The sequence below is a fragment of the Hippocampus bargibanti genome, linkage group LG01 (genome assembly GCF_051943395.1).
Source record: "Hippocampus bargibanti isolate YZ-2025 linkage group LG01, ASM5194339v1, whole genome shotgun sequence".
Classification (NCBI taxonomy): Eukaryota; Metazoa; Chordata; class Actinopteri; order Syngnathiformes; family Syngnathidae; genus Hippocampus; species Hippocampus bargibanti.
The window spans coordinates 4,599,695-4,622,740 of record NC_142734.1 but is presented as its reverse complement, the minus strand read 5'-3'; the positions used below and the strand labels follow the sequence as shown (position 1 = coordinate 4,622,740).

General features: G+C 40.7%; 2 protein-coding genes across 5 annotated transcripts in view; one reads left to right on the top strand and one right to left on the bottom strand.

The window, feature by feature from the left end:
- The window catches only part of mitfb (melanocyte inducing transcription factor b), a 44,526-nt gene extending 27,082 nt beyond the window's left edge, over positions 1 to 17,444 (top strand). Inside the window, exons 1-9 of one of the 4 annotated variants that reach the window (XM_088991261.1) lie at positions 5,415 to 5,573; positions 8,333 to 8,548; positions 8,637 to 8,732; positions 9,966 to 10,083; positions 10,304 to 10,396; positions 10,471 to 10,527; positions 10,618 to 10,693; positions 12,350 to 12,497; positions 16,570 to 17,444. In XM_088991261.1, the coding sequence (XP_088847387.1) occupies positions 5,541 to 5,573; positions 8,333 to 8,548; positions 8,637 to 8,732; positions 9,966 to 10,083; positions 10,304 to 10,396; positions 10,471 to 10,527; positions 10,618 to 10,693; positions 12,350 to 12,497; positions 16,570 to 16,971 (1,239 nt within the window). In that variant the 5' untranslated portion in view covers positions 5,415 to 5,540 and the 3' untranslated portion in view covers positions 16,972 to 17,444. Of the gene's footprint in view, positions 1 to 5,414; positions 5,574 to 8,332; positions 8,549 to 8,636; positions 8,733 to 9,965; positions 10,084 to 10,303; positions 10,397 to 10,470; positions 10,528 to 10,617; positions 10,694 to 12,349; positions 12,498 to 16,569 lie in introns of those variants that run through there. The other 3 variants (XM_088991254.1, XM_088991245.1, XM_088991248.1) reach the window with 3 other exon arrangements.
- A 2,978-nt stretch (positions 17,445 to 20,422) lies between these two features.
- Positions 20,423 to 22,827, bottom strand: LOC148902802 (myoD family inhibitor domain-containing protein 2-like). Its single transcript, XM_088991270.1, has 3 exons — positions 22,752 to 22,827; positions 21,202 to 21,342; positions 20,423 to 21,132 (listed from the first exon to the last, which is right to left on the bottom strand). The coding sequence occupies exons 1-3, from the start codon at positions 22,825 to 22,827 to the stop codon at positions 20,870 to 20,872; spliced, it is 480 nt and encodes a 159-aa protein (XP_088847396.1). The 3' UTR covers positions 20,423 to 20,869.
- Between the last annotated feature and the right edge of the window lie 219 nt (positions 22,828 to 23,046).

The following is a 23,046-nucleotide window of genomic DNA, read 5'->3' as shown; positions in this document are numbered from 1 at the left end:
TGGGCTGCTGACGCCTTCGGGGGTTGCTTAATGATCCAAACCCATGTGAAAAAAAAACAAGCTGTGTTGTATGCTGTGGCAGCCAGATGCAGTCAGTTGTGTGTGTTTCACAGAATAAATTAAGTGACATTTAAACCTACTACTCATTTGATCTTAAAGATCATTTCATAGTGCTCACCCCAAGTGAGATTTGTCAGTTCTGAACAGCAGCTATGTGAATTTACTGTGCAAGTAACCTTTTCTCCACCAAGGTCAGTATCGTCCAATCAAGATAGCTTTTTTTAACATCAACGGCCACCTTAGATCAGTATCATCCAATCAACATTGCTCTTTCACCCACCTGCAGCCCATAATGACTCGCGAGCCATCAGTTCCCGACCCCTGGTCTAAGGTCTTACGCTGCACTGAATGTTTATGTAGTCCTAAAACTCAATATCTGTGGGTTTTGGAATTGGAGTGAAAATGACAAAATCCCTGACACTGGAGTGGATACATTTAGCACACGTCTGTCAGTGAATGAGTTAATGGTACAGTACTTATAATACGAGCAAATTTTCACTTTTGTTTGTCTCAGTAACTGCCTTTAAGAAGAGGAAGAATGCGAATTAGCCTTACACTATAACACGTGTTTGCAATAGTGACTTTTGCTTCAGATACTGTGAGAAAAAAAATCTATTTACAATATAATACAATACATATGGATTTATATCACGTTTTAAGAACAGCTGAAGCTGTAAAAAAGCGCTTGTGCCATTTTGAGGCAACATTGGGGGAAAATCGCTCACCCAAAAAAAAGAGGCACAAAATGGCGACCTCCTGTGGCCACCTCTGTTTCCACACAGGATGATAAATTCCTTATATGGCGCTTGGACGCCCTCTTCTGGCCTTCTGGCGGCTTTCGGGTGCAACACGAGGTCCACAGACCAAACAAGTACAGCAAAATACATTGACGTACAATGCATCTTTTTTTTACGGTAAAGGGCGGTCCTTTAGTGACGTTACGTACGGACTCTAAACGGACGAGTCTTAAAACATAAAATACAGTAAAGTCTCGTTATATCGATATTCAAGGGAGTCCGAAAAAATATCGATATAACCGGGACTATCGATATATCCGACCCTGTTTGCATGTAATTTTCTCCGTGCGTGCATAGAAATAGTATCGATATAACAGGGACTATCAATATATCCGATATCGATATAACAAGACTTTACTGTATAGCTATATGCGGTGGAATCTTTGTAAAATACGCTAAGTCAATGGAAGCCATTTTACAAATTATGAACACAACTTGTCCGGAGACGTCGGTTGTCCTTTAAAGATCGGAGAGGTAAGGAGGAACGAGGCCATTTAAAGATTTCAAGACCAATAATATGATCTTGAAAAGAACTCTAAAATCTATAAGAAGCCAGTGAAGGGATGCCAGAGTAGGAGTTGTGTGCTCCCTCTTACGAGTACCAGTCAAGAGCCGAGCAGCAGAATTCTGGACTAGCTGGAGAATTTGAATTATTATTGTTTCAAATACTTGTACTCTTGATAAGCCGTCCACTATAGTAAAATGCAGTTCGTCCATTCATATCAGCCGGTGGAATTATAACAAGTAAAACCCTTTCCTTATGTGCATATGGCAATGAAATGCTTTCTTTGTGTCGTGCCACTCTTGTAAAACCTTATGCCTTTCTAAGAAACACAACCAGAAAAAAATGCAACAAAAACACACATGATGGAAATGGCCAATTTTTTAGACATTAGCAGATACCTCAGGGCACCCCCTTAGATCAGCCATTGATGTGGGATTGCTTGTCAGGGTTTTTTCTGGGTACTTCAGCTTCCGGCAGGAACTTGAATATTTGTTATTCAATCTAAATTGCTGAAGGTCAGTGACGTGCGGTGAGGTTCATGGCTGGTGAGGCACTGACGTCATCAATGACGTCACCGCTCGTCTCTACTTAGTATTTGAACGGTAAATGTGAAAATTCAGCGATTTTGAAAAAAATCCTAAAACGGTGAAGTTAAATGGACAAGAACTTTAAAGTACAAATCACTAAATACATATAACTGTTTAATTTATTTTTTCATTTGATATTTCCATGACAGCATTCCATGATGACAGGTGAGGCACTGCCTCACCTGCCTCCACTGACTGCACGTCACTGCTGAAGGTGTAAATGAGAGTGTGAATGGTCGTCCTTATTATGAGTATGATTGAGTAGTATCCTGTTCAGGGTGCTCCCTCCAAAGCTCAGCTGAGATGGGCTTCATCTCACCTGCGAACCTAATGAAAATGATTCAGTTTGATCAGTTTATCCCGCCTCTTGCTCAAAGACACTTTTTTGTCTCACATGAAAGCTGAGACAGGAAAAAAAGGATCAGTGATCAACGAGTAGATTAAAAAAAATCTCAAGATTTTATCTTTTATCCTAAAAAAAGAAACGAAAAGTCATTGAATATTGTTTTTAATCATTGTAGTTACAGACTACAAACTGAAACCACTTTTAGTTGTAAGCAAAACCCAATTTCAATTGATGAACTTGAATGGATTTATTAAGTTTGTTTGTTTATACCTGCTTGTATCAGGCGTACAGTATATTTTTCTGGATTAGTTTTCAGAAAAACACCCATGTCTAGTTCTCGGATTAACTTTAATGCTGGAATGTTGCTCGTTTTTATTCCTATTTACAATATTATTGATTATTACTGCTGTACCAGCGAAGTGAATGAAGTCCATTATCCGTCGCAAGATAACAAAATTCCATCCTGTTTAATTCACTAGCGAGCAAATCCCATTCTTTGCCACGCTGTTATTGACATTCCTCTGAAGAGCTGTAAATATCTCCAGACCCCCTGGACCCTCAGTGTTGTCGTTTTTACAACCCTGTAATCACAATTTGCTGCCCAAGGTGAGGCCTATCTGCAGGACTTTTTTTAACGCACCTCACATGGGCACCGGGACAATGATATTGTCTCCCAGCATGAACAGGGGACTGTTGAGGCTCTTATGATTTTCGCAGGAACACAAGACCTGATTGTATGACAGGTGGGAGGAAAGCTTCCAATGCAAGACAATTCCGATTTGTTTTTCATTGACTTTCTAGGGTAACAGGCAGGCAGGCTGACCTGATAAAATATTGGATTTGTTTGTCTGGGGCAGTGGTTCTTGATCTAAGGCACCGAACCCCACCAGTTTCATCCCTCATTCACCGAACCCTTCTTCCAATGACTGTACCTACTAACTGCAGACTAGACTGAGGGGTGGACCTCTGTAGCGGAGGATCCACCAAACCCCTGAGACTGACTCACCGAACCCCTAGGGTTCAATCGAACCCAGGTTAAGAACCCCTGGTCTGGGGTATGCAGCCTGGAAAGCTGCCGATATATCTAAGAGTCCTACCTCAGGCAGCACAAATCCTTAAAGGACAACCGATGCCTCCGGATAAGTTGTGTCCATAATTTGTAAAATCACTTGAAATGACTTTTACTGAGCGTATTTTACAGATTCCACCACATATTGCTATATTTTACGTTTTAAGACTCGGGCTGAATATTCAGGAAGTCTTGTTTTCTAGCTGGTGACGATTCCAGACGTGTCGTCACGTCTGAAACGCCCCTGACCGAGAAAGCGACACACAATGCATTTTGGGTACTCTGTTTGGTCTGAAAACTTTGTGTTGATGGCGAAATTAGAAGGAAAACAAATAATGCAATGGTGAATCATGTGTTGCACCAAGACTACTATTTGATACTAGTTGACACAAATTCCCAGCAGACAAATCAGCCCATTTCCAACGGAGCTTGGGCGCCATCTTGTGCATTTTCTGGGACACTACATTGCAGTCCTGATGGCTCGAATTGATCCGGAAGGACTTCTTTAATCGATTGCAAACATTTATGGTCTCCTCTTCAGGTCAACTATTTGAATCATATTCATAACTGGATGAGTAACAAGAAAGCATCTTCTCTGATTCTGAAGCCATTGTTTTGATTTTCGAGCAAGGCAAGACGTCCTGGCGTGATGTCACGAACAAGGGGGCGTGACTTTCTGAAACTCGCCATTTCCGGGATCATTTTGAAGTAGTTTTGGGACACTTTAAGCCATTTCTATTGGTGTTTTGGGTATTTTAGATGCTATAAAACGTTTTTTCTGATGTCAGTTCGGAAACAAAAAAATGGTGTCGGTTGTCCTTTGATCATAGCAAATATAGCCATTGCAGTAGAAGCAGAGTGTTACGCGCTGACAACTATTGATGTGACAAATGAAAAAGAGGAAACAGTGGAATTGAAGTGAGTTAGAACAAAGATATGATAGGCTTAAAGGACAACCAACGTCTCCGGACAAGTTGTGTCCATAATTTGTAAAATGGCTTCAAATGACTTCTACTGAGCGTATTTTACAAAGAGTCCACCGCATATAGCTATATTTTACGTTTTAAGACTCGCACTGAATATTCCGGAAGTCTTGTTTTTGAGTTGGTGACGAGTCCGTACGTTACGTCAGTGAAGGAACGTCCCTGACCGAAAAAAGGACACATTGTAGCAGTCCTTCCATCACGTCAGTGCATGTTGCTGTACTTTGGTCTGAAAACGTCGTGTAGGACCAAAAAGAGGCAGAAAAGGGCGACAAAGCTCTGTGTAATGAATTAATCAGCCTGTGGAAACGGGCTGATTAATTCCTCACACGGCTTTGTCGCCATTTTCTGCCTTTTTTGGGTGCGACATTTCCCACCCCTGATGCCTCAAAAATGACACAGAATAAATTCTTTCATTCGCAAACATGTATGCTTTCTTCTTCAGAACTATTTGAATCATATTCATAACTGGATGAGTAACAAGAAAGCATATTCTCAGAATCTGAAGCCATTGTTTTGATTCTCCAGCAAGGCAAGACGTCTTGCCGTGACACCACGAACATGGGGGTGGACCTTCTGAAACTGGCCACTTCCTGTTTCAAATTGAAGTACTTTTACACATTTTAAGTCACTTTTATTGGTGTTTTGCATTTGACTAAAAATATCATACTATGTGTTTTGGGCATTTTAGATGCGATAAAACGTTTTTCTGATGTCAGTTAGGAAACAAATAAGTGACGTCGGTTGCCCTTTAATTATGTATGCTGTGCTGATGTAGTCTCACTTGCCAAGGATCCACAGGGTTAAACAACTGGATGGGGCCAAGTCGAAGCCCGAGGCAGGTTCCAGCCAAAGAGGTGGCCCTCGCCAGACAAAGGCACTCACTGTTTCTTCAGCATCCTCACATCAAGTGATACGCCATAAAGGCATAACTTCAGTTTTTACATGAAACAAACCAAATTAGAAAAGGCTCATTGTGTCTGCCGGCAATCTCTAACGTGCATAACTAATGACGTATTTGGCTTTTTTTTCCCTTTTTTTCCTCCGGTGTTTAAAGACAAGCCACAGTGGCTTCCCTCGCAGACGTCTCAGTCTCGAGAAAAGCAGAAGTGACAGTCCTTTCGAGCTTAGTTAGAACTTAGTTGTGCCGAGATTGTGATTCTTAGATTGGACCTTGTAAATCAGGATACATAATGCTTGAGATGCTTGGATATCACCCTTGTGAGGTATGTTTGTATTCATTTATGTGGATGGTATGAATGGTATCGATGCAAAGATATACTTCTGGGCATTGAACAGTTTACATATAGGCTTGTTTTGATGAGTTTAACACAAGTATCTCCTCCAATTTACATTTCTGTAGCGGTGATCTCCAGTCATTGGATGAAATTGTACCCTGTGAGTGGGGGGACAAAATGTAGAAGTAAAAGATACACCCAGCTCCTTTTTCCCCCTTTCACTACAACTGCAGTGTTTCAGTCACATGTATTTATTTATTTATTTATGTATTTATTTATTTATTTATTTATTTACTTGGGAGTTTTGAAAGACGCTTATGAATGAATTGTATTATTATTTACAGTATATATTTATTTTTTTGTATATTTATTTTTGTATTTATTTCTTTGTTTATTTATTTATTTATTTATTTATTTATTTATTTATTAACTTGGGAGGTTTTTGAAAGACACTTATGAATGAAATTTATTCTTATTACAAGTATATATATTTATTTATTGGTTTGTTTGCATATTTATTTTTGTATTTGTTTGTTTATTACTATTATTATTACTATAATGTATGTATTTATTTATTTACTTGAGAGTTTTGAAAGACGCGTATAAATGAAAAGTATTATTATTTACAGTATATAGTTATTTGTTTGCATATTTATTTATGTATTTATGTATTTGTTTATTATTACTATTATTATTATTATTATTATTAGTTTGTTTAGTTATTTATTTATTAAGGTAGTTTAAAAATAACATCAACTTGATCCTTGTCATCACAGGAATAGTGATACCGGATCACTAAATTTAATGGTATGTTCTTTTGTCGTCTTGATAATCATTAGCATTGGTGCTAGCTTTTGTTTTTCCCAATGGTGTGCAGTGCTCTTTATAAACATTGCTGCATGTATTTTGTTCAAATCTTTTACAGCCCATACATTAAATGGCCTCTCCTCTTTAACTTCGAACCTTTGTCACGTTCATTTCTCTCTGATTGAAATTACAAAATGGGTATTTAGCATGGGCTATCAAAATTAAAATAAAGGAATAGTGACTAAAATCATAACATCAGTAGACAGTTGTCACTTCGTTGAGTGCCCAGGCCTGACTTAATAATAATAATAATAATAATAATAATAATAATAATAATAATAATAATAATACGTATCATTTATAAGCGCTTTACAAAACTCTCATGGACACTTTATAGTCACCGGATAAAGTTAATACCACCATTATCACGTTACTAGTATAAAACCAGGATGTTACTATTCCATGTACAGTACACCATGCACTGACATTAGACGTTTTAAGACATTTGAATCATCATCAGCGATCATTTGTATTCATTATATTAATGTGTACAGTTCTGCTTTGACTCACCAATTAGAGGAGGGGAACAAAATGTTGAAACCATTAAAGGCCAACTCTACGGACCGAACTAATTCTGTAAGAACGAATCGGAAATCTGATTAGTTCCAGAAACAGTCCCATTGATAGTGTGGCTGAAGTAACTACTGGTTGTGAAGGTTTCTGGCGTAGAAGATCGTCATGGTGCAACTAAATGATACGCTACGAAATGAAGAGATTAAACTGTTTGGAGCAAATGAATACAATTTGAAGAAACACGTTTTAAGACCCAGTATGTAAGTAGGCAAGTGCGTCTGACCAACAGAGAAGGCTTCGCAGGCCTTGATGGCCCACAACTCTTCTATACATATGTATTAAATAGGCTGCCGTCGTCATATGGAAGTGAATTCCAACCAAAATTTCATTCAGACTGAAATATTTTTACCTACCAGCCCGGTGTGACAAAGAACAGGAAAAAAACCTCCCAATTACACAGGGGTGCGGAGACTTTGGGTTGGATTGGATTGCATTAGGCTTTATTAGTCTCGCAGTTTACATTTCAGATCAGCAAAGTTATTGAAGGAAGAGGAAAGGAAAGGAAGAAGTAGAAAAACAAAATACGGGAGCAGCTGGAAAGGCAGTCACTCTCGTGGCGCCATCTTGAGGTCAAAAGAACAAAATAATATGACAACACAAAGACACAGTCATTCAATCTTAAACACTTTCTGCACCCTCTTTGTTGTATGAAGCAGTTCTAAATAAAAGAGGAGAAGATCAAAGTGTCCTTTTCACCAGTGGATCAGGTGAAATGTGCACTGCAAGCTAAATGTTGAAAGCAATCACGAACCTGGAGCATCCATTGACGAAAGAGATTGTCTCACATCTCCTGTCCCGCGTAAATCCGCTTCAATTTCAAGCCGCGACAGTTCCAAATACGCATCTGCACTCTCCGCTGATGTTCCTTTCTTCTCATCGCGGGCTCTTCAAGCCATCCATCCATCCAGCCTCAGACTGTCCAACAGCACCGACCTTTTCGCTGAACAAAGCGGGGCTGTGAAAATGCTGCCCATTACAGCCGCAAAAAAATCACAATTGTCCCAAAGCTGTACAGCGATGACATTCAAATGGCACAGACATTCCTCCCAATCAAAAACGGTGCTGGCATATTCGTGCTGCCGAAAAAGCGCAACCGCTCACCACAGTCTCCTCCTTGATGACTGCAGTGGCCAAAAATGCTGAAAAACAATCTGTATCCATTCCACATGACGCACAATAACACAAAGTGACAAAATAAACCGCAAGATCAAACCATCCAGTTTTGTGTATTTCAGATGAGTTTAAGTTACGCACAGTATTGCTGACATGCCAAACTGATGTCGCTGATGTCTCCTGGGTTGCAACAGGTGCAGACTCATCTGGAGAACCCGACCAAGTACCACATCCAGCGCTCCCAGCAGCAGCAGGTCAAACAGTACCTGGGAAAGCTTGGTTCACAGGTACTGAGCTTGCCCTGCCCCAACCAGTCCTCTGACCACGGGGGCATGCCGCCAGGGCCGGGCAACAGCGCCCCCAACAGCCCTATGGCCTTACTGACCCTGAACTCCAACTGCGAGAAAGAGGTCGCCGCCGCCGCCGCTCCGTTCCATTCTAAATCAACGGCCATTTTTATGCGCTTTTGCTTGAATGACGTCCCCTTTTTTGCTTTAGATGGATGATGTCATCGATGACATTATTAGTCTGGAGTCCAGTTACAACGACGATATCCTAGGCCTGATGGACCCTGGACTTCAAATGGCCAACACGGTACGTCCTTAGCAATACAGTGATACCTCGGTTTACGAACCCCTTGGCTTACGAACTTTTCAGTTTACAAACGTTACATTTATGAACATTTTACCTTGGCATACGAACTATTTTTCGGGATACACACGGAGCTGCCACAATGAGTGATATGTCGTTCGCGAACGAGCCCGTTCTCCTAACAAGAAAATGGTGGCTGACTATTTTGTCCTCTATTCCTCGGCCCAGTCTTCGGTTAAAGCCACGTGATTGGTGAAGAATGCAACAGTGAGGGGGTGGGGTTTACAGACAGAGAGTGAGGCCGTTCTCCCAAAAACAAAATGGTGTCTTTGGTTAAAGCCACCTGATTGGTCAAAAACGCAGCAGTCTTGGAGAGGGGGGGTTAAACATTAAAGAGACAGGCAGACGACAGAGAGTGAGAAAACATATACACACACACACACACACACACACACACACGAAAGGGAGACGACAGAGCTTGAAACAAAAAACGAAACTGAGACTGGAAGGTTGAAATATCCCATCAATCAGGCTCTACAAATAACCTGCACAAGCCATCTGTACACTTGATGCAAAAAGCTATCAACCCAGCTAAACAGAACACAATTGATGAGGAAAAAGGTAAAATTATCGCAGAGAAAGCACCACCAAGGGATCGTTCCTCAAGATGGTGAAAGAAGAAGGCTATGTTCCTCATCAAGTGTTTAATGCTGATGAAACCGGCCACTACATTCCATCAAGCCATCAACGACCATCACAAACATCTGTGTAAGCTCTCAGTCGTACAGGAGTGGTCCATCGATGAGAAGGTTTCTTCAGCCGTCATCTGTACTTTTTTGACATCTGTACTTCAAAAAGTACAGATGACGGCTGAAGAAACCTTCTCATAGACCATCACAAACGTAAATAAAACGACATTATTATATAGTACAGTTTATTTCTTTAATTGTAATACCATAGCACATTTATCATACATGAAATAAGGTATATTTTGTGTCATTTTAAGGCTTAGAAAATTAGAAAGTAGAAAATTCTGTTTTATGGGGACCTGGGAACGGATTATTCTCATTTTAATGTTTTCCAATGGGAAATTATTTTTTGGGATACACACTTTTCGCTTTACACACTCTGCCTAGGAACCAATTAAGTTCGTAAGCCAAGGTATCACTATAGTCTCATTGCCAGGTTTTGGGCTTACGTTTGAAATCACCTTGGCCATTTGTCTGTGTTCCGTAGATCCCAGTACCAGCCACGCTCATGGACATGTATGCTAATCAGGGTATTCCCCAGCAAGGATTGTCCGTTAGCAACTCCTGCCCTGCCAACCTGCCCAACATCAAAAGGGAATACCCAGGTCGGTGCTTGGATGAGTCAATTGTTGAATTGAATGAAAATTTCATATCTCTTCATTTTATCTGCGTGGAAAAACATCAGTGACGCTTCTCGTCCTCGGATATCATAGCATTGCATTGCCTTTGAAATGTCCCTCACCAATGAGAAGAATCGTTTGTCACGCTTCTTTGTATCTATGCCTCTTTTGTACGTCACTGACCCTGAAAACATCTACCGTGCAGCATCGCAATCTCCGGCCGTAATGCACATGTTGGATAAGTCTGGATCATGTGGCAAATTTGACAACTATCAGAGGACTGAAGGCTTTCCAGTTGGTATGTGTGACATTTGATTTTTAAATGTTAGCGCTATATGGGTTGCACGGGCATTGACCTTTGCGTTTTCCCAGCAGCTGAGGTAAGAGCTCTAGCTAAAGAGAGACAGAAGAAGGACAACCACAATTTAAGTGAGTCTTGCATTGATTTGATGCAAAGCATCTTGAAGAGCACTCAATCATCATTATCATCGTTTCATTTTGTCTACTTTTGTCCCGTAGTTGAAAGAAGACGACGGTTCAACATCAACGATCGAATTAAAGAACTGGGAACTTTAATTCCAAAGTCAAATGACCCGTAAGTTACGCCTTTTACCTGCATAGTCTTCCACACGGCTACCAGAAGTGTTTTAATTGTAGAATTCTACCGAGCTAATTTGATATCACGAGTGTAAGAAAAAAAACACAGCCTCTATGGCAGCCAAATTGCTTTGGGGTCTCCGTTATCGCAGTTTGTGAGAACTTAGTTCAAAGTATCGATGAAAAGGTTTCTTCAGCCGTCATCTGTACTTCGTTGAAGGTGTCGGACGTTCAAAGTAAACAACAGTTTCAGATTTATGTTAATGTCAGCCATGGTATTGTGCTCTCCTGCCTGATTGGTGTCACTTGTGGCTATTTCGGCGGAACGTAATGTTCTTTTTTATTTATACAGTGATACCTCAGCTTACGAACGCTTTATCTAACAAACTGCCGTTACATTCGTGAGAATATAATCTTGGCATACAAACTAGTTTTCGGGGAAACACACGGCACACCACAATGAGTGACTGTCCAGAGCAAATGGGGCAATCAGGCCAGTCATAAACCATCATCAGTCAGGACAATAGAAGTAATCAGTGTAGCCTCACGAAATAGTCCTCTGCTCCCCCCAACCTGAGAGCAAGGACCTATCATAGCAGAGGTCTGGCACCGCCGCCTCAGGACAGTAGGGATATATATATAGATAGGGTCAGAGCTACCAGCAAAATTTTAGTTAGCTGACAAACCCTCTTGGATGAGAAGCGAAACGTCCGACACCTTCAAAGAAGTACAGATGACGGCTGAAGAAATCTTTTCATCGATGGAACACTCCTGTACGACTGAGAGCTTACAAAGACGTATTGCGCAATACATACCTCTTTGTAATCAGTGGTCCACATTTGAAGGGAATTTTATTATACGGTGTAATCTTTGAGAATATACATCTTCTATAATGGCGAGAAATAAACTGTACTGTATCATAAAGTCGTTTCATTTACCTTTGTGATGGTCGTGGATGGCTTGATGGAATGGATAGCTTTTTGCAAAAAGTGTCTCAAGGAGCTCTGGGTTGTACATCTTGGAAGTTGTGATATTGCAACAGCCACAGATTCAAGCAGACACACTAGAAACATCATTAATAGCTGGTTCCCTTGCTTGTCTTTTCATTTCAAATTTTACTAATGGTTTGTGCGGGTTATTTGTGAAACCTGATTGATGGGAATTTTACCCTTGCAGTCTACACTGTGCCTTTGAACTATCAAAGTTGAAACAAGTTCAAATTTCACTGTTTTCTATCCATTTTGTCACTCTCTCTCTATCGTCTGCCTGTCTCTTTAATGTTTAAACGCCCCCCCCCCCCCCTCACTGCTGCGTTCTTGACCAATCACATGGCTTTAACCGACAACTCGGGGCGGGGAATAGAGGACATATCACTCATTGTGGTAGCACCGTTTGTATCCCGAAAAATAGTTTGTATGCCAAGGTAAAATTTTCATAAATTTAACGTTCGTAAACCGAAAAGTTCTTAATCCAAGGGGTTCGTAAACCGATGTATCACCGTACAAGTTATGCTGACGCAACATGTGAGCACAAGATGCCTCAAATCGACGTCATGTCTCGTTTGCAATGTGGTGTCAGTAGTATTACGTAGTTGTGTCTGAGATTCGGGGCTCGATGGAACATGGCTAATTTCAGGCTGCTATGTACTTCTCAGAGACATGCGCTGGAACAAGGGCACCATCCTCAAGGCGTCGGTGGACTACATCAGGAAGCTTCAACGTGAGCAGCAAAGGGCCAAAGAGCTGGAAAACTGTCAGAGGAAACTTGAAAATGCCAATCGACATCTTATGCTGAGGATACAGGTAGTGGAAGACCTCCGTCCGTTCTCATGATCCTTCTCATTCAACCTTATTCTATCCTATGAACTACAATTTGGTAACCCCGACAACATCATCACGTGTGTGTTGTTGTAGAAAACCTGTTGAGGGTTGCTGCATGGTTTAGTGCAAGGTTGTCAAACTCGTTTTTTTCGCCGCAGGCCACATCCACACATAAATCCGCTTCAATTCCAAGCCGCGGCAGTTCCAGATATGCATTGGCGCTCTGCTCTGACATTCCTTTCTTCTCATCGCGGGCCTCTTGAGGGCTGTTATGAATTTGGGGAAGCTTTTAGAATGTTTAATCCCCTGCACATATTACATACCGAGCACCCAAAAAAATGAATAAATTATAATTTTTAAAATTTGCAGTAAAAAATATTGACTGTCATTGCGGTTGACATGGGACAATTTGAAATTTTGGTGCTACTTTAGCAAGCATTATGGAATTTCACAAGTTTGATTTGCTTTCATGGGCCGAATAAAATGCTGTGGGGGCCAAAAATTTGTGGGGGCCCCAGGCCTTGACTTTGACACCTGTGGTTTAGTGGTTCACTGGCCAAACTCGCATGCAAGAAGCATTGGTTCATTTGGATATCATTAGCTTTTATTAGTCTTGCAGTGGATAAATTTATATTTCACAGCAGCAAAGTGATTAAGTGAGGGGAAAAGAAATGAAATAAGTTGAAAAACAAAATACAGGACTTGCTATCAAGGCAGCAACACTCCCGGCACTATCTTGACGTAAAAATAAATACATACCAAATAACGTGACATAACACAAAATAAACACTGTCTTAAGCACTTTCTGCACCCACTCTTTAGTATGAAGCAGTTTTAGGTGAAAGAGGAGAGGATCAAAGCATCCTTTTCACCAGTGGATCAGGGACATCATGGTGGAATGTGCAGGTCTACTGCAAGCTAAATGTTGAAAGCAAACACGAAGCTGTATCATCCATTGACGGAAGAGATTGTCTCACATCTCCTGTCCCATGTAAATCCGCTTCAATTCCAAGCCGCGACAGTTCCACATACGCATTGGAGCTCTGCGCCGACGCTCCTTTCTTGTCATCGCGGGCTCGTCTGGTCATCCAGCTGCAGATTGTCCAATAGCACAGACCTTTCCTCTGAACAAAGCGGGGCTGTGAAAATGATGCCGCTTTACACGGGCAAAAAAAGCACGATCGCCCCAGAGCTGTCCAGCAATGACATTCAAATGGCACCGACATTCCTCCCAATCAAAAACAGTGCTGGCATTCGTTCTGCCTAAAAGGCATGGTGGTGGAAAGCGCGTGAAAATGCTTTTCTGTCTCAACATGTGCTGCGGGGTATAGTCAGCCTTTCACCTGAAATCAGAGGGGGTGGGGGGTGAGGCTCCAGTTCTGATCAATCGTCAGCAACATAAGCACCGCAGAGAACGAATGGCCGGAATTTGCAAAACACTAATGCAATTGTCATATGTTACATATGTTACTACTCTAACATGTGTTAGAAAAAGTACGGAAATATCCAGTGAAAGAAAACTACTTGAGTAACTTCTTATTTTTACAAAATACAAGATAGAAATGTGTATTATTATTAATATTATTAGCTATCTATTAGCTAGCTTGCTAGCTTTTTGTCTATTTGAGTTGCTTCCGGGTCGAGTGAACGCTGGCGCGTGTGGCTGCCGCTGCTCACCCCCAGAAAAACTTATCCTGTGACAGTAAAGTGACCTTGAGAATTTTGAAAGGAGCTTATAGATGAAATTTATTATTAGGATTATTATTATTAGCTAGCTAGCTAGCTTTTTGTCTATTCGAGTTACTTCCGGGTCGCGTGAACGCTGGCGCGTGTGGCTGCCGCTGCTCACCCACAGAAAAGTCACTTATCCTGTGACAGTAAAGTGACCTTGGGAGTTTTGAAAGGCGATCATAAATGAAATGTATTATTATGATTATTATTATTAGCTATCTATTAGCTAGCTGGCTAGCTAGATTTTTGTCTATTTGAGTTACTTCAGGGTCGAGTGAACGCTGGCACGTGTGGCTGCCCCTGCTCACCCACAGAAAAGCTTATCCTGTGACTGTAAAGTGACCTTGAGAGTTTTGAAAGGCGCGTATAAATGAAATGTATTATCATAAATCTGATTTTCTGATCAACGTCACATATTATTTGTTATTATTATTTTTAACTTTATGTTACTTCTTAGTTGAGTGAACGCGGGCGCGTGTGGCTGCCGCTGCTCACCCACAGAAAAGTCACTTATCCTGTGACAGTAAAATGACCTTGGGAGTTTTGAAAGGCGGTCATAAATGAAATGTATTATTATGATTATTATTATTATTAGCTATCTATTAGCTAGCTGGCTAGCTAGCTTTTTATCGATTTGAGTTACTTCCGGGTCGAGTGAACGCTGGCGCGTGTGGCTGCCGCTGCTCACCCACAGAAAAGCTTATCCTGTGACTGTAAAGTGACCTTGAGAGTTTTGAAAGGCGCGTATAAATGAAATGTATTATCATAAATCTGATTTTCTGATCAACGTCACATATTATTTGTTATTATTATTATTTTTAACTTTGTTACTTCCTAGTTGAGTGAACGTGGGCGCGTGTGGCTGCCGCTGCTCACCCACAGAAAAGTCACTTATCCTGTGACAGTAAAATGACCTTGGGAGTTTTGAAAGGCGGTCATAAATGAAATCTATTATTATGATTATTATTATTATTAGCTATCTATTAGCTAGCTGGCTAGCTAGCATTTTATCTATTTGAGTTACTTCCGGGTCGAGTGAACGCTGGCACGTGTGGCTGCCGCTGCTCACCCACAGAAAAGCTTATCCTGTGACTGTAAAGTGACCTTGAGAGTTTTGAAAGGCGCGTATAAATGAAATGTATTATCATAAATCTGATTTTCTGATCAACGTCACATATTATTTGTTATTATTATTATTATTTTTAACTTTGTTACTTCCTAGTTGAGTGAACGTGGGCGCGTGTGGCTGCCGCTGCTCACCCGCAGACAAAAGATCCTGTGACCGTAAAGTGTCCTTGAGAGTTTTGAAAGGCGCTGATAAATGAAATGTATTATTATTAGTAGTATTAGTATTAGTATTAGTATTAGTATTAGTATTAGTATTAGTATTATATATGCAGTTTACAGAATAACTACAGTATAGCAGGCTTAGAACGGATGTGGCAGTTACACGTGTCGCCCTGTTCAATGTCGGGGCCCTGGTTTCACTTACTCTCCAATCCCAGCTCTGGCGCTTGCTACCCTGAAGTTCATTCGCAATAAAGCAAAATGGAGTTATCATCCCATTACTTTTTAAAGCATGTGCCCTACACGACCTCTACAAAGTATGAAAGACAACAAACGATTGACTGTGAAATGAACAGACACAGTCTACTAGCCCGGTAACTTGTCATCCGTCAGTTGATTTTCATACAGGATACAGACCTCGCCTGATTGGTCACATGGTTGCTGTCTAGCTTCAAGCAATTCACTGCGGGTGAGGGATGAGGGGGTTGATATTGTGAGGCAACGACATTCAACGACAATCACAAAGGTAAATAAAACGACTTTATTGTACTGTAGTCTATTTCTTTCATTACAATCCAGTAGCACATTTATTATACATAAAATAAGGTATATTTTATGTAGTTTTAAGGATTATGTCAAAGAAAATTATGTTTTATGGAGACCTGGGAACGGATTATTCTCATTTTTAATGGTTTCTTATGGGAAATAAATGTTTAGCAGACGAACTTTTCGCCTTACACACACTTTCTGGGAACCAATTAAGTTCGTAAGCTGAGGTATCACTGTTTTTATCTTTACATGTGAAATTTTGTTAATAAAATTGTGCAATGATTGATATATTACACATGCATGTTTTTTTTCAGTAAGTAAGGAAACATTGCTGTCGCGGGTTGACAGGTATGAAAACAGGCTTGCGGATTGTTTTAATTGTAGATTCATTCACTCACGTTATTTGAATGTTAATATTTCTCTGTACTTCACAGTCAGATTAATGAAAGCAGCAAGTTGCCATTCACTGTTCTTCGTATGTGTGCAGGAGTTAGAGATGCAGGCTCGAGCTCACGGCCTGGCCATCACATCGTCGGCGCTGTGCCCCGCTGACCTGGTGAGCCGGAGAATCAAGCAGGAGCCCGCTCTGGAGGACTGTCACCAGGACCTGTTTACGCTACGCCCTCACACGCATCACCAGCAGCATCCCGCCTGCACGCCCGAGCACCCCGGCACCTTAGAGCGAAACGAGGTGCACTCCAATTTCGCCGACGACCACTACAGCATTCACGGCAGGCCGGCTTCCAAACTCAACGACATCCTCATGGAAGACAACGTCTCGCCCGTGCGAGGTGGGGACCCTTTGCTCTCGTCCGTCTCCCCGGAAGCCTCAAAGGACAGCAGCCGTAAGAGCAGCGTAAGCATGGATGAGAATGAGCAGGGCTGTTAGCGCCCCCTCCTGGAAGACTCCCTCCATGATGCAGCTTGACTCTGCTGCTTGTTTTTTTTTCGGCGTTTACATGTTCTCAGCCTTTCTTTTTTTTATGTCTTTAAACCCCCCACTCCTCCACACGCCCTTGATTGTCAAGGTTTGTTTTTTCGTCTTGCTGCTTTAATCGAAACCTTGATGACAATAGTTACACTTTTAGACTTTTATATGTCAAGCAAAACGTATTTATCGACGGGTAGATACTAAATTCACTCAATTTGTGGTGATTCCAAAGAATGTGAGGAAATGATAAATGATGCTAACGCAGAATAGCCTGCGGCGAGGAAGTGCTGCGTTTTTAATCATAATAGCAATAATAGAAGAAATCTATTTATGACTATAATGCTTTACACTCCTTGTGTCTTAGAACTCGAAAATGTCGATGCCTTAAAATGACATTAGTGTTGAATCGCGATGCACCTGCCGTGGTTGTTAGCCTTCAATGCTAACCTCTTTTTTTTTTTTTTTTTTTTTTTTACAAATTCATCATTTGTCGATGAAAGGCAAATGCTCCATCTTCTTAAGTGGTTCGAACGTTCCCCTCCAAAGTCATTCTTCGAGACAGCCTCCACTCGCAAAATTGAAATCAAGTGAGCCGCCACATCGATTGACAACACTGTGCATTACGGTAGTCTGTCGCCAGCGAGTGGCGTAGGCCAGCTTCGAAATAAAAGCGCTATAATAAGAGCATGCCCGGCAGTGGTTTGAATTTAAATAAACAAATGTAAAATGAGCGATTTCTTGGTTGTCTGATAACCATCGTGTTCACCCAGGAAGAATAAGAACTTACAGAACAGTGCCAAGAGGAGTTTTCTCAGTTGAGACGCTATCATTTTGAAGATGGCCAACGACGCTCGCCAGCGAGAGATTACCGTATTGCACAGGATTGACAATCGTTGTGGCGGCTCACTTGATTTAAAATTTTGCGATTGGAGGTTGGCTTGACCGAAGTATTTTACGCTATCCTAACTGCATTTTATTCACCCCTTGAAGGAAAAAGCCGAAAGGAAGAGAAAAAGTTTTTGAACGGGGGTAAAAAACGCAAACCATTTCATTCAAAACACTGGAACTTTTTTGCTATTGCGACAGCATGTAAACACGTGTCGGACGATGATGCTATTTGGTTATTGTTACGGGAAAAAAAACTACAAATAAGAATTTACACCAACATTTATTTCATGGAGCACATGTAAAAAACACTGGAACGACCTCTTTAAATCAAATCATCGCTTTTCCCCCCTCGATATCTATGCATTGTGTTCGGATCTTTATGGGCTTTTCGTAACATTTACATAATATTGCATAAGACTGCTGGTGTATGAAAATTGTTTATTTGTTTTCCAGCACTTGTAGCACATGATGTAAGCATGGTATTGACTTCTACTCTGGTACAACTCCGTCTCCAGCCAGGTAAGGCTTGCGTTTGTTTGTGCCTGTCTATTCACGTCATGACGACGGGACGGTGAGATCTTTAGAATTCATGTTTCATGTTAAGTGCCTTGTGGTGTTCAGTGTTTCGCTACTGATCTAAGAAGAACTGGAGATTGTAGCACCAATATTGGGTACCACGTGTTTACAGGCGTTTGGTTGAGGATGTCAAACTGCTTTAAAAAACCTTTTTGCAGTAAAAAAACAAACAAACAATAAAAAAAACTCCCAAGAATTTGTTGGAAATCGAAACATTGAACATACTTTTACTAAGACAAACTTAAAGGACAACCGACATCTCCTGACAAGTTCTGTCCATAATTTGTAAAATGGCTTCAAATGACTTCTACTGAGCGTATTTTACAAAGATTTCACCGTATATAGCTATATTTTACGTTTTAAGACTTGCGCTGAATATTCCGGAAGTCTTATTTTTGAGTTGGTGACGAGTCCTCACGTGACGTCACTGAAGGAACGCCCCTGACTGAAAAAAGGACACATTGTAGCAGTCCTTTCATCACGTCGATGCATTTTGCTGTTCTTGTTTGGTCTGAAAACGTCGTGTTGCACCAAAAAGAGGCAGAAAAGGGCGACAATGCTCTGTGTAAGGAATTAATCAGCCTGTCTGAAACTGGCCACTTCCGGGTTCATTTTTTTGCAGATTTTGGTCAGTTTAAGTCATTTTTTTGGTGTTTTGCATTTGACTAAAAATATCATACTGCGTGTTTTGGGTATTTTAGATGCTATAAAACGTTTTTCTGATGTCAGTTAGGAAACAAAAAAGTGATGTCGGTTGTCCTTTAAGTATGTGATAAAAATGATGAATCGTTGAATTGCATGATGTACAACAATATTTTTGGAGAACGGCTTTTAATTTATCTTTGATTAAACTTACCCTGTTTAGTGTATATATTTAAACCCCTTTTAGGTAAATATCCTCTTTAAAAAACAGTCAAAAAAGAAACCCTATTTTTATATATTCTTTCTTGTTTCACTCCGATTCTTCGAGGCAACAAAGCTCACGTTAGTCCAACTAGCAAGCTTCTCCAAAAAAACACAGCCAAATAGCAATGTGTGTAGGCTCTCAAGTGCAGGAGTGGTCCATCGAGGAAAAGGTTTCTTCAGCCGTCATCTGTACTTTGTTCAAGGTGTCGGACATTTTGCTCCTCATCCAAAGAGCTTCGTCAGCGAACTAAAGTTGGCAATCCGGCTCCACAAATAACCCGCACAAGCCATCTGTACGCTTGATTCAAAAAGCTATTAACCCAGCTAAACAGAACACAATTGATGAGGAAAAATGTAAAATTATCGCAGAGAAAGCACCTACAAGGGATCATTCCTCAAGATGGTGAACGAAGAAGGCTACGTTCCTCATCAAGTGTTTAATGCTGATGAAAACGGCCACTCCATTCCATCAAGCCATCAACGACCATCACAAAGGTAAATAAAACCACTTTATTATCCAGTACAGTTTATTTCTTTAATTATAATACCATAGGACATTTATTATACATAAAATAAGGTATATTTTGTGTAGTTTTTAGGCTTATTTATTAGAAAATTCTGTTTTAAGGGGACCTGAGAACGCATTATTCTCATTTGAATGGGTTCCTATGGGAAATTATTTTTTTGGGATACACACTTTTCGACTTACACACTCTCTCTGGGAACCAATTAAGTTCAAGGTATCACTGTATAAAATTCGACCTCTGGATTTGCTGTTACGTGTATGTAGTTCATTCTAATGCTTCTTTCTCGGTTTTGTGGAGGTGTGGCAATAGTCACTGTACGCACCCGATTCTGAATTCAAATTATCTTTGGAAAAATATTAAAAGGTTTATTTAAGAGTTTGGAGTTTCTTTTTTTTCCTTCTCGGTTTTCATGTGAAAATCATGTTAAATGTTGTCAAATATTAAACTATTATACAATACAGTTTATTTCTTCAATTACAATACAATAGCACATTTCTTATACATAAAATAATGTGTAGTTTGTGTAGTTGAAGGCTTATTTAGTAGAAAATTATGTTTTATGGGGACCTGGGAACGGATTATTCTCATTTTTAATGGTTTCCTATGGGAAATTAATTTTTGGAAGACACACTTTTCGCCTTACACACACTTTCTGGGAACCAATTAAGTTCGTAAGCTGAGGTATCACTGTATTTAAAAAAAAAGAGGGTCAAGGGCAGTTGATTAAAAAATAATGTTTGCTTGTTTATGAAGAGTCTGTTTTTCAAATTCATGTGGCAGGGACGGATTTGGGCCCCTGGACCTTAAGTTTATTTTATTTATTGTATTCTATTTTGTAGTGTGTAGTGTCCTTGAGAGTTTTGAAAGGCGCTTGAAATATAATGTATGATTATTATTATTACTATAATAATAATTATTATTATTAAGTTTGACACGGTATTTAGTTTAGCGGTTTCTTCTCAACGATAGCATACTTCTGATATCTCCATGGCCAGCTCGAGCAGTTCTGCCGAGTCCTGGCAGGAATTGCAGAAGTTCCAGTCCAGTCCAGGGTTGCAAGTTAAGCACTCCCATCCCTGATGGTCACCCTCAACGGATTCGGTCACATGACTCACAGAAGGAAAGCAATGGCCGACAACCCGGTCCAATGTGTCCACCAGCAGGTGCAGAAATTCATGGAAGCGACAATGTAGACAAGCCAGAAGAAGTCCTGCACAGTCCTCTGGTGGCGGAAAAGGGATTTTGTTTCAATTATCAACAGTTTTGATGGTCACAGAAAAAGGTGCCTTACCGTCAGTGACGGGCGCTGGTGACTCATCAGCGGAAAACACACTACTACTGCTTTTCAAACTCTCCGAGCATGCTTCTGAAATTCTGGGTCCATCCCACCTCATGTGTGTTTCCTGCTCCAAGCCAGTATGGCGGCTCCCTACTGCACAAGAGGTATCATTGCTAATCATAAACATTATTTGCCGATTATAGTCAGTCAATGAAAAGGTTTCTTTAGGCGTCATCTGTACTTCTTTGAAGGTGTCGGACGTTTCGCTCCTCATCCGAAGAGCATGATCAGCAAACTAAAAGTGTGCTAGTAACACTGGCCACCCTGATAACCCTAACACCAACCCATAACACCAACCCTTAACCCCTCACACTAATCCATAACCCTAAATGGTAACCCTAACTCTAACCCCTAACCTTAACCCCAAACCCTAACCCATAACGCCAACCCCTAACTGCGAACCTTAACCCCTAACCAGTAACCCTAAATGGTAACCCTTACCCTAACCCCTAACCATAACACAAACCAATAATGCCAACCCCTAACAACCCCTTACCCCACAGGTGTCAAAGTCAAGGCCCGCGGGCCAAATCCGGCCCACCACATCATTTTTTTTCGGCCCGCGAAAGCAAATCAAACTTGCTAAATTCCATGATGATTGCTAAAATCTGAGCCAAATTTTCATATTTTTGGATGTCAACCACAATAAAAGTCATTATTCTTAACTTCAGATTTGAAAACGAGTTATTCATTAATTTGCTGTGTGCTCTATATGTAATATTTGAAGGGATTTAAACATTCTAATGGATTCCCCAAATTCATAACGGCCCTTGAGAGGAAGCCATAACTACAATGTGGCCCGCGGCAAAAAATGACTGACACCCCTGCTTTACCCGAACCGGTAACCCTAATCCCTAACCCTAAATGGTAACATTTACCCTAACCCCTAACCATAACGACTAATCCCTAAACCTAACCTGAACCCCAACCCTTTTTCCTAACCCATAACACATAACCCTTAACCCCTAACCGGTAACCCTAACCCTAAATGGTAACCCTTACCCTAACCCATAACTCCTAATCCCTAATCCTAACCCCAAAACCTGAACCCTAACCCCTTTTCCTAACCCTTACCCCATAACGCCAACCCTAAACCCCTAACCTTAACCACTAACTGGTAACCCTAAACCCCTAACCCCTAAACCTAACCCCTAATCCTAACCCCAAAACCTAAACCCTAACCCTAACCCCTTTTCCTAACCCCTAACGCCAACGCAAAACCCTAACTGGTAACCCTAACCCTAAATGGTAACCCTTACCCTAACCCCTAAACCCTAATCCTAACACTAACCCCTAAACCCGAACCCTAACTCAACCCCTTTTCATCAATGGACCACTCCTGTACGACTGAGAGTCGTATTATATTCAGTGTTTGTCCAAAACTCTGAATTATTGTGAATGTCAATCCAAACAATCTTTCTTATTCTTATTCAATCTGAATTCTTAGATTCATGAATTCAAGGTCCTGGAGTTAAACCATGAACAAGATTTTGTAAACCTACCATCACACTCGGTATGGACTTTTTCTCCAAGCTCCGTCAAATTCTTTTCGGGGGCTAGTGAGGGAGATGTTGTCATCTTCTGGAGAACAGAAAAGTCTACTTAGAGGTATGTAATGTCTTTAAACGTGCATGTGTGTGATTTATGTTTTTGTGTGTGTGTGTAAAATAACGATAATTGGATTGGATATGCCTTTATTAGTCTCACAGTGGAGAAATTTACATTTCACAGCAGCAAAGTGATGAAAGGAATGAAAGTAGAAAAACAAAATACATGAGCATATATATATATATATAT